We start from the raw sequence: 12750 nt of genomic DNA on the forward strand, positions 1-12750 counted from the left end.
GATGTTGTTGACCCATAGAGAGAAGACTAAAAGACCAGAAGATCTTGGTGAAAGAATTTGCAAAAATATTAAAAGTATGAACTAACTTTAGACATAGCCAGGACAAAGAGTGCATGATTCTCCAATAATAATTTTCTATATGTCTTTCATTTGAATATTATTTCCCCAAATGGAAAATGTATCCTTACCATAGGCTTGGCTTCAAGAGTGAAATCTCCTACCTAGCTAGTTTTTCATATTTCATTTTCACCCTTCAAAGAGGAAAGGGATCTATTTTGACAATAGCTAAAAGAAAAATCTCCCGGGGTCAAGGCTCTGCAATTAAAATACAAACATTTGCAAAATCATCTGTGAATCTAAGGGATATATTTGTGAGAGGTATTTTCTTTTTAGGCGTTCTAGGAATGACAATGAGAAGTACATACATGAAGCTATTCGTTAAGAGAAGCCCAGGGTAGAGGATGGGGGTAGCACACCATAGATATAAAGCTCTCATTCCTTTGAGGGCTTTTTTTCCCTTTATTTATGTTACTTAAAAATTGAAACGTTAATATTTACAAAGACCCCTATTAAGATCTACTGCCTTTCTGATATTGATTCTGAAGCACAAAAATAAAAGAACCCTTTGCCACTAGGGAAAAAAAGTGAAATCTCCATTAAGTACAACTATGATTTCAATTTCCTTAATCAAATAACTACATGGAGTTTTCAGAGGTGTACTGGAAAGTTGTAAGCCTTTTCCCTCACTTTTGTGAATATTAACAATCAAGTGGGGTAAGGCTACAGAGAAGAACTATTAATTTATTTTTTTAATTTTGAATTTAATGAAAACAAAAAAGGAACATTTTCATGTACAAAGTAGAACAGAAAAAGATAATATGGGAAAACATGAATCTTAATTATTTACAGCTTGTTTTTTTTTTCAAAAAGGTTATAAAAATTCAACATCTAACTTTCAAAGCTGTGCTCCCCTATGAACTCCCTTCTATTCCCTTATCTACACTTTTAAAAGATGCTTTAATGACTTAATTTCTCTTCTTTTTTGGGGGGGGGGAGTGGGAAGGGAAGTAGTACTACCTTCCTTCCCTTCCCCTGACAAATCCACTCTCTCAAATAAAAAGGGAAAACTGTAATCTTTGTAGCAACACTGTCAAGCAAAACAAACTCATGTCTTTGCCCTTCAAAAATGTATTTACCCCTCTGCACCTTGAGCCCATTACCCATATTTCAGGAAATGGGTAGCATATTTCATCATCTCTTCTCTGGAGTCACAGATAGTCACTGAATTGTTCAAAATATTTAAATGTTTGCAACTTGATTTTCTATGTTGTTACTATATTAAATTATGTATTATATATTATTGCAATTAGATATGTGATTATATATAATAATTATATAATTAATATTATGTAATATATAAATTATGTATAAATTATTTCTATATCTGCTTACTCTACTCTGCATCAGCTTATGCAAGTGTTCCCAGGTTTCTCTGGAAATGGAAGAGCCAGTAATATAAAAAATGGCAGAGATAGCTGAAGAGCAAGCATCTCCATTGTGAGCTATTCCATTATCATTATTCATCACAGATTCACTAATCATCTTGACCTCTTCTGTCCCTTATCTTGGTTACTTTTGGATCCCTTGCAATGCTAAGTTATACAATCATCCAGTTCCTGATTATTGTTTCTCTATATTCTATGTTCTTTTTTTTTTGTAGGGAGAAAGGCAGGGCAATTGGGGTTAAGTGGTTTACCCAAGGTCACACAGCTAGTAAGTGTTAAGCTTCTGAGGCAGGATTTGAACTCAGGTCCTCCTGATTCCAAGGCCAGTGCTCTATTCACTGCTCCATCTAACCACCCTGGGTTCTTTTTTTTTTTGAAAATGAAATGTGGTCATTCCCAGCCCATGTCTCACTTGAAGATATTTTACAGTCTCTAAGAAACACAATCAAGAAGAGATGAAAGGATCCTCTAGAGTCTCCTGAACCTCTTTACTTGATGATATTTGTCCCACTACTATGAATAATCTGATTTGGACATGTTAGTTTTTGAAACGAAACTAATAACACATAATCCCACATGTAGCTTGGTTTAAAGAGGGTAGTACCATTACTTATTTGGATTTTTTAAAAATTATTTATTCTCAGAAGTGGAGGAAAAATTGGGAAGAGAAATGAGAATGATGCAAGAAAATCATGAAAAGAGAGTCAACAACCTGACTGAAGAAAATAATACCTTAAAAAATAGACTAACTCAAATGGCAAAAGAGGCTCAAAAAGGCAATGAGGAGAAGAATGCCTTAAAAAGCCAAATTTTCCAGATGGAAAAAGAATCTCAAAAGCTCACTGAAGAGAATCGTTCCTTCAGTAAAATTAGAATGGAGCAAATGGAAGCTAGTGACTTTATGAGAATTAAAGATACTATTAAACAGATCCAAACAAATTAAAAAAATAGAAGGCAATGTGAAATATCTCATTGGGAAAACCACTGACCTGAAAAATAGATCCAGGAGAGAGAATTTTAAAATTATTGGACTCCCTGAAAGCCATGATCAAAAAAAAGAACCTAGGAATCATCCTTCAAGAAATTCTCAAGGAAAATTGCCCTGATGTTTTAGAACCAGAGGGCAAAATGGAGGTTGAAAGAATCTACTGATCACCTCCTGAAAAAAAATCCCAAAAAGAAAACTCCTAGCAATATTACAGCCAGGTTCTGGAATTCCCAGATCAAGGAGAAAATATTACAAGCAGCCAGGAAGAAACAATTTGAATATTATGGAAACACAATCAGGATAACACAGGATCTGGCAGCTCCTTCATTGAGGGATTGAAGGGCTTAGAATATGATATTCCAGAGGTCAAAGGAGCTGGAATTAAAACCAAGAATCACCTACCCAGCAAAACTGAGTATCATGTTTCAGGGGAAAATATGGTCATTCAGTGGAATAGAGGACTTTTAAGCATTCTTGATGAAAAAATCATAGTTGAATAGAAAATTTGACATTCAGATACAAGATGCAAGAGAAACATGAGAAGGTAAACAGTGAAAAGAAATCATAAGGGACTTATCAGTTGAACTATTTACATCCCTACATAGGAAAATGATAATTGTAACTTATGAAACCTTTTTCAGTGTAAGAATAGTTGAAGAGAATAGAAATAGAAATATATATATATATATATATATGTGTGTGTGTGTCTATATAGGAGGGTATGTGGGCATATGAATACTTATGTGAATGTGTGTATATATGTGTACAGGTATACATAGATAGAGGGCACAGGACCAATTTAATAGGAAGGGATGATACTTAAAAGGTGAAATTAAGAGATGATGGAGAAATATAATGAGAGGAGATGGGGAGAGACAGAATAGGCTAAACTATCTCATATAGAAGAGGCAAGGGAAAATGGTCACAGTGGAGGGAAAGAACAGGAAGGCAAAAGGGAATGGGTCAACCTTATTCTCATTGAATTTGGCTTAGGGAGGGAATGACATACACACTAAATAGGGTATCTCACCCTACAGGAGAGTAGGAGGGAAGGGGAAGAGAGGGGGGATGATGGAAGGAGGGCAGGCTGAGGGGGAGGGAAGTTGGTAGCACCCACTTCTGAAAAGGGATGGTATCAAAGTAAAGAATAGAACAAGTGGGAGGTGGGATAGGAGGAGGGAAATATAGTCAGTATTTTACAATATATCCACTATGGAAATGTTTTGCATAGCTACACATGTACAACCTATATTGAATTGCTTATCTTCCCAGTAAGAATGGGTGACAAGGGAGGAAGGAAACGAACCTGGAATTCAAAGCTTTAAAATCAAATGATTAAAAATATTTAGAGACATGTACTATTGTTAATATTATTTTACATGTAAGTGGGAAATAAGATATACAGGCACTGGGGCACAGAGATCCACCATGCCTTACTGGAAAGTTGGAGCGGGTATGGGAGAAGATATGGGATAGCAGATTGGAGGAGGGGATATCCAGTGTGATCACTGTTTTGGGGTGGTGGGTAGGGGGAAAACGGGGAGAAAATTTGTAACTCAAAAGCTTGCAGAAATGAATGACATAAACTAGAAGTTAATAAAGCATTTGATTAAAAAATATTTATTCTTAAGTTTCTGACTAAGATTCTAAACACCAAATAAAATAGTCATTTCCATTTCTATATATACAACATAACTGAAGAAGAGGATTGTACATAAAACTGTGGGTCTCATATACAGAGTGCTTTTCTTTTATACAATAAATTCAATAAGTAACTTTCTAAGTTGTCCTACTTGTCTATGATTTTGGCTTTCCCTCTTTTTTCTTGTGTGCATTTTTTAAAATGGTTCAAGACTCCATCTTTTTTTCTTTTCTTTTCTTTTCTTTTTTTTCTTTTCCTTCTTTCTTTCTTTTTTTTTTTGCTGCCCAATTCTTATTTATCCTCCCCCTTCCACTTCAACTCCCAATATGTTATTTATTATAAATGAGGAAACAGGGGTGTGTGAATTTCTATTTTGCTGCTATTACTGAACTGATGAGAGATCTGCACACTCCTTGATTCTGGGAAGTATTTATTATATGGGATCAGCTAAATATCCTTCAGTAGCCATTTTTAAAGCAGTTAAGATAGCCATTGCTATGAGATGTGAGATGAGATATGAGTTAGAAGTGAGGTATGAGATAGAAATAACCACTTGTAGTTCCTAAAAAGAAATTTATTTGTGTATCTCTTTCTCTCTCTCCCTCTTTCTCCCTCTCTCTCTCTGTATCTACACATATATTTCCACATATATGTGTATATATCTCCATATTTCTCTATCTCTATCTATACATAAATATATGATACCAAGTGATCAATCTCTAAACAATTACTTCAGTGACAGTGAACTCACTACCTCATAAAATAAATGGCCCATTCTAGTTTGGTAACTCATATTAGGGAAAGATAAGTCCTTTTCTATCTATTGTCTTAGTTTTATCCTCTGGAGGTACAAAGTATAAGTCTAGTTCTCTCCTCTATGACAGACCTTTTCCAAGGCTCATTCATCATCTCTAGTTCTTTCAAATGATAACTCATATGATATGATTTGAGGAGCAAAACTAATGCTTTCCTTATTCTGTATACTATGCTTTTACTATCACAGCCCAAGATCTCTTGGCTTTTTTAATGGTGACCTCATATAGTTGTAATAATTTGAACTCAGCGCCAACTAAAATCTTTATTTCTTTTTCATAATTATTACTTCTAAGTTATATCTTCCCCTTCTTGCTTATGTGAGTGCAAGGCATTTATTTATCCCTATTAAATATGATTAACACATCATCATCCATTAGCCTTTTAATCTCATCTCTTTTTAAAATCTGGATTCACCATCTAATCAATGCATTAGCTATCATTCTCAATTTCATATCATCCACAAATTTGGCAACTTGCCTCCCAAATCTTCAAACCACTGATTAAGATTTTGCCCAAGACAGTGCCAAAGCTATGTCTTTCAGCTTCTCTCCTTTCAATTATCCTATAATTTTGCTATTATTTCTTGATAACATTAACTTAAGGACTTTTTAATAAATGATTCTCTATGTTGGGCAATAAAGACTATCTTCCCACATGCTTTCATATGATTATCTCAGCCATAGTTAGGGGCTAGGTCCAGCCTGGCATTCAGTTTATGATTTCATACAAAAACCTTTTAAAAAATTTAATTAGTTATCTTTAAGCAGGGGAAGCTAGGTGGAATAATGGATAGAGTGGACTGGAGTTGGAATCAAGAAGACTCATATTTATGAGTTCAAATCCAGCCTCAGACACTTTCTTAGACATGTGACCTTGTACAAGTCAGTTAACCCTGTTTGCTTCTGTTTTCTCATCTGTAGAATGAACTGGAAAAGGAAATAGCAAACCACTCCAGTATCTCTGCCAAGGAAGAACCCAAAAGGGGTCATGAAGAGTCAAACAAGACTAAAAACAACTGAACAAAAATGACCTTTAAACAACAACCTAAACCAAAGGAATTTGGGAAGGCAGTAGTAAGAGTAAATAAGTAGTACCCTATTTTTCATATTTTTTAAATCTTCACATTCCAAATTTGTCACTCAGTAGGGTGTCTGTGCACTTGCAGATGACTAAGGTTTTTTCACTTCCATGTGCTAACACTGAAGTGGTAGCTTTTCATCATTTTTTCCCACCATTTGCTCATTCAGTTCATTGGCATCTTGCTTAAAAATTACTGCTTAAAACTTCACAAGTGAAATTTATGAAGCATTAAGCTCAGTCTTATTTGAACGTACCTGATCCCATGTGTAGAAATAAGCAGCCTTGGTCTGAAAAGGAATACATTTTAATTGCCCATGTGGTGAATCTCAATGACAAATGAATGAGGAAAAAGCATCTCTAATCCACAAAAAGACCCAAGAAGGTTAACAGACTTCCCCAGGGTTACACTTTAAATCAGAAACAGAGCTAAAAATAGAATATTATGGGCAATTCTATATCACAGGATCACAGAGCTTGAGATAGAAGTGATCTTAGAAGTCATTTAATTCAACCCCTTGGATTTTATAGATGAAAAAAAACTGAAGGCCAGATAAGTTAAATGATGTGCTTCTTGTCACACAGGTTTTAAATGAAAAAAAAATTAAGATTAAACTTGGCTTCTGTTACTCCAAGATCAATACTCACTGTAACACACTGCCTCCCTTGATCAGCACTTAGTATAATGCTGACACATATTAGGTATTTAATAAATGCTTGCTGACTGATCAAAAAATGGTACATCATTATTCCCTTTTCTCCTGAGAACAGTATCTTACCTTAAGTGTTGACCAGGAGAAAAAAATGTCTTTTTCTATCTACTATAGTGACCTTTAAAGAAATGATGTAGAGTACTCTAGTATATAAATGAGAAAATAATATAACTTGAGAAGCTATGATTTATAGAGTATTAAGGCCTATCCACAAATACTGGAAAAGACAACTGAGAGACTGCACGCTATAGTGAATAGATCACTGGTCTTAGATTCTGAAAGACCTGGGTTCAAATCCTGCCTCAAGTATTTACTAGTTATATGACCTTAATTTCTCTGTGCCTCAGTTTCTTCATCTGTAAAATGAAGGTTTGGATTTAATAACCTTTAAGGTCCCTTCTAACTGTAAATCTACAATCCTATGAGCTATACTAATTAAAAAGGAACATATTGGTCTAAAACAAGGATTTAAAAAAAAACTGATTAGCAACATATAAATCCAGCAGCTTTTATGTGATAGTCTTGCAACATTCAGTAATCTCTACTTAAATTTTTTCCAGCTATTCCACCAATAGATGTCACTATTGCCCGCCAAGATTCCAGTCCATCATTCAGGTTGTGAAACTAGTTTGAAAAATAGGAAGTGACTAATGTTTAGCAAAGTCTGTGTCAGCTCCTAAAGAGTGATTTCCAACCTGCAGGCTAATTTCAAAAGCCCTTTAGAGGAGCCTGGCTGAGAGAGGTCTGTTGCTTCTCCAGGAGAGAAGATAATTATTAATTTGTGTTTCCCACAGGAAAATTCAAAGCCACACCCAGACTGGATTTTGAAAAGTGTGAGAAGTAAATCATCATGCCTGTGAGCAAAACCGGCATATTCCAAGGTCCAAAGTCTGAAATTAATCAGATAAGGCCTAAGAAGGATCTAGAAACAAATAAAGTATGCTCATGTTAATGAAAATTTACTTTAGTCAGGGCTCACTGTAACCTAAATATGTTCATTGAACTACTGTTGGATACAAATTCCCATCACTGGGAAGAGACTGGGCACAAAGTAATAGACCTATACCCCCAAAGAGATCACAGAAAGAAGAAAAAATAACCTATGTGCACAAAAATATTTATAGTAGCTCTTTTCATAGTAACTCCCAAGTGGAAACAAAAGGGGTGCCCACTTTGGCTAAATAATGTTATGGCTAAACAAGTTATCATATATGAATGTAATAAAAAGTGATAAAATGGATTGATTCAGATGAAATTAGGAAGATTTCTATGAACTGGTGCAAAGTGAAGTCAAAATAGAACAATTCATATAACAACAACATTATAGAGAAAAATAACCTTGAAAGACTTTAGAACTCTGAATCATGCAATGAAATAATCATGCATCCAGAGGGTTTCATTCATTCAAAGATAGAACAAATAACTCCCTTCCTGATAGAGAAGTGATGAACTTAAACTATAGAATGTGACATACATTTTAGGACATGGCCAATGTGAGGGAGTTTCTTTTTTTGGACTGTGCGTATTTCTAATGAAAGTTTTGTTGGGCTTTGGAGGTGGGGCCGGGGGGGGAGAGTTGCTTAATTTGGAGGCCTATGGGAGGGAAAGATTTGCTTTTAAAAATTAAAAAAAAGGAAATTGGACATAATAGATAGAGCCAGAGCCAGTAGGAATATCTGTAGTATGATCAGTTATGTCAGCTTATTTGAAAGGTGAATATCTCAAGAATAATATTTTATCTGCAGTAAGTTTATTAAATATGTGTTAGATATGATTTTATTGAATGAATGGATGAATGAAAAAAGGGGAAACTATATTCTAAAGGGACCCTCGTGGAATATATTTATTTTTTTATTGGGAAGTTAAATCAGTTCTGTTTACATTTAGTACTGGACACATTTTAGGAAGGACATTGGCTAAGCTGAAGAGTATGTAGAGTGTATACAGGATGGTAAAGGACCTTAAGCTCATACCATATGTGGCTTAGTTTAGTTGAATGAACTGAGGATGGAGGGAAAGCAGATTTGGGGAAGAGGGAGATAAGATAGTTACCTCCAATTATTTGAAGAGTTCTCACATGGATAAGGGGCTAGACCTGTTCTTTTTGACCTTCCAAAGGTAGAACTAGAATTAATGGTTGGAAATTTCAGGGAAACAAACATAAGCAACAGGCAGGTAAGTGCAGGGAATGCTGGACTTGGAATCAGGAAGACCTGAGTTCAAATACAGACTTTAACTCTTAGTGTGTGATGGCAGGAGAGTCATTTAACCTCTGCCTGACTCAGTTTCTTGGTCTGTAAAAGGGGGATAGTAAGAGCACCTACCTCACAGTTGAGAGGATAAAATAAATATTTGTAAATAACTTTGCAAAATATAAAGTGTAAATGCTATTATCATTAGCTATTGCTATAGGCTTGATGATGGTGGGTTGTGGGGTGGGGGTGGGGAGAAGAAGACTTTTTAAACTGTTAGAGTTATGCTAAAGGGGAATGGGCTACCTCACATGTTAGCAGGTTCCTCTTCACTAAAGGTCTTCAAGAAAAAAGGCTGATATGGCCCCTTGCCAGGCATGTTGTTGTGGAGAATTCATGTGTAAGTATGGGTTGGACAAAATAGCCTCTAAATTCCTTTACAACTATGAGAACTTAAGTTCCAACTCTGTTTCTTAAACAGATAGAAGGAAGGATGGCAGGTTGTTGCAGCTATAAGAATACCTTAAGAAACACATGGATTTCACTCGGGTCTCCAGAGTACAACAATTCTTTGCAATAATATTTTTTTCATTTCAGGTTTCTTTAAAATAGCTTCTAAGGAGTCTCTATCAATGAGCCAATTTACAACTATCATAGAATCACTTGGGCTATCATTTGAACCCCATGTAAGAGTCTAACCAGCATTAAATAGTCTGATAATTGCTGCCTAAGTGATTTTTCTCATACCCAGGTCTGACCATGTTGTTCTTCCCCCACTCAATAAACTTTAGTGGCTCCTAATTCCCTACAGGATCAAATATAATATCCTCTGTCCAGCATTTCACAACATGGTCCTTTTTACCTTCCCATTCTCTATACTTTATTCCTCTATGCAGTCTACAATCCAGTCACCTCGACTTTGTTGCTATTCCTTGAACACGACATTCCACTTCCAGACTTTGTTCATTCCTGAATGAACTACCTTCATTCTACCTTCAAGACTCAGCTCAGATCCCAATTTCTGCAGGATGCTTGTCCTGTACCCTCCTCTCACTGGCAGTGCTTTCTCTCTGAGATTACCTTCCTCTTACACCTTATGTAGCTTGTGTATACATATACATACACATATATTATATATGTGTGTGTGTTTGTATATATAAAAATACATTTGCATGTTCTTTCCCCCATTAGATGGGGACTGGAATAAGGAAGACCTGAAGTCAAATCCTGCCTCAGAGTGCTCACTATATGTGTGACCATGGGCAAGTCATCTAACCTCTTCCTACCTTAGTATCTTCATCTGTAAAATGGGCATAATAATAGTACCTACCTCCCAGGGTTGTTTTGAGGATCAAATAAGATAATTGTAAAGCACTTAGCACAGTTCCAGGCATATAGTTGGTATTGTATAAATACTATAAATACTGTGTTTTTGCCTTTCCTTTATATTCCTAGCACTTAGCACAATTTCTGGCATATACTAAGCACTTAACAAATGCTTGTTGATTGACTAATAGGGAAACAAGCAATCTAAGTTGTATTACTAACTCCACTTCTGACACACTATGTGTTCCAAACCAAGTAATTTAGCCTCAGTTTACCTGTTTCTTTTGTTTTGAGAAAGCAGTGTCCTCTCCCAGAGTTCATATTTTTATATGACAAAAATTATTAGAAAACATATTATCTTTCTGATCTAAACAAGTGTATAAATGATGCAACATATAATATAAAATAGATATGTATTAAGAATATTAAATGAGTCTGTATTGATTACATAAAATTATAGCACAAACCCCCGGACTTCTATTGAAATACTCACCTGAAGGTCCAAGTGCAATTCACTCCTGCTGGGCTTCTCTTTCCCCTCATGGACCAGGAAGGGATAGGATGGTGCTGATCTGTAGCCCAAGACCCATACATCTCCATCCCTACTGGAGCTCTCTTTATATGGTGACTGTTCAGTAAAGCCATCCTTGATGAAGCCTTCTAGGGAGATGCCTAAAAGATGTCAACACATACATAAAAGGTCATCAGTGATATTGGCTGTAAAAATCAATCCAATTTATAGAAATCCCTATCTAAACTTTAATTTAGTTTTAAGCTAGTTTTAGGACCTAATTTCCGCAAAAAGTTAGGCCATAATCACTGTTTCTGGGTCACACTTATAGATATGTCCAAATTCACAGTCAATAAAAGAAGGCTACTATTTTTCTCTCTACTTCTACCTAATCCAAGGGTTTGCCTTCTATTTCTGTGTCATAGACTTCTATTTCTTTTATTTCTGTGTCATTTGGCAGTTTAGTGAAACCTACTGAAGGCCCCTTTCTCAGCATAATAGTTTTACATAATTGAAGGAAATTCCACATTTCAGTTAGAGGTTAATGAAAATAAATATGTAATTCCCCCTCAAGTTCATGGACACCCTGAAATCTATTCTTAGACCCCTTAAAATTCCATGGATCACAGATTAAGAACCCCTGGCATAAACTATCAGACTAGTAGTCAGAAGTCTAGATTCAACTCTTAACACTGCTACAAATCAGCCACATAACTTTGAGTAAGTTCCTTAACTTCTTTAGGCCCCAGTTTCTTCATCTGCTCCTCAAGGTCTCTTTCAGATCTAGCATTCTGAGCAAACTCAGAATGATGGTTATGTTTCAAGAGTAGTTGGAAACACCAGAGAGATAGAGACCAACCTGCCACTGCATTCAGACTCATTGTTAAGCATGTGAGTGGTAAATACATCTATTAAACTGGAATTTGAGATTTTTATGGCAGTGCTATGCATTTGTGGGGCTATACATACATACATACATACTTATATGTATGTGTATATAGATATATATATATATATATGCGCAAGTTGCTCAGCTAATTGAACACTGTTATCCAATTGAAAATTCAATTCATGAGTAACATGAGCTTAAAATAAACCAGCTGGGAAATGGACTGCCAGGCAGCATTTCATGCTGACCTTTCATACCAGATGGCCTTTTTTTTTGAAAGGGAAAAAAGTGAAAACACAAAAGCATCTATTATGCTTCATCACATAGGGGGCAGTGTTTCTGCTGACACCATCTGTCAAATTATCCTAGTGTGTGGCAGGTGTTTTGCTTATCTGGTTAAAGGTTTTTAAAGGAGCAACAGATAGATTGTGATGTCTGGTAGTGTTTGCTTAGTCTCTACTAGGCAGACTTCAGGGTGTCCAGAACATTAGGTGTCCCTTTTACCTTAGAAGGACAGATAAAAATAATTTCCCTGTTCAGTTGTCATTGTCCTTCAGGTCATTTGCTACTTCTCTTAAGGCAAAATGTCTTTAGACTTTCAGACCTCTCATTCTCCCCATTTATTCTCCTACTCTCATTACATGAAATAGAAATAATGTTTTATAGAACCAAAGGACTGAATTTCCTTCAGCTATGCTTCCTTTTTGTTGGTAGTGGTGTTGTTGATGTTGACTCTTTCTGAGATTTCTCTCTTCACAGGAAGTAGAACTGAGGGATGCAAAAGTTGATTTAATTTATGGTTTCTCCCTTCACAACTTTCTTAACCTCCATGCAAACTTTCTCACTTCCAAATCTCATTCTATGCCTCCCCTTTACATTTGGACACTGGAGTTACTGTTGGCATTAAATGTAGTTACAATGAATGAAGGACACAACATAAAACAAATTAGACACATCACAAAACATAAGGAAGCAAAATACCTTCAAGTTTTTTAAAAAGCATGTATAATCAAAGGAAACTGTCTGATGGTGCAAGTTCTTAATGGTATAATGGAACCATAGAAGGAGTACATAATTTCACAAATTTAGAT

At 35.6% G+C, this 12750-nt stretch overlaps 1 protein-coding gene across 3 annotated transcripts in view; it reads right to left on the reverse strand.

The window, feature by feature from the left end:
- Positions 1–12750, reverse strand: part of FMN1 (formin 1) — a 493911-nt gene that overhangs the window by 357476 nt on the left and 123685 nt on the right. For all 3 annotated transcript variants that reach the window (XM_069097659.1, XM_069097661.1, XM_069097662.1), the window contains exon 2: positions 10753–10931. In XM_069097659.1, coding sequence (XP_068953760.1) covers positions 10753–10931 — 179 coding nt within the window. The remainder of the gene's footprint in view (positions 1–10752; positions 10932–12750) is intronic.

The sequence above is a fragment of the Petaurus breviceps genome, unplaced genomic scaffold (assembly GCF_028583685.1).
Source record: "Petaurus breviceps papuanus isolate PSGF00001 unplaced genomic scaffold, PetGlider_PUasm1.0 37, whole genome shotgun sequence".
NCBI lineage: Eukaryota > Metazoa > Chordata > Mammalia > Diprotodontia > Petauridae > Petaurus > Petaurus breviceps.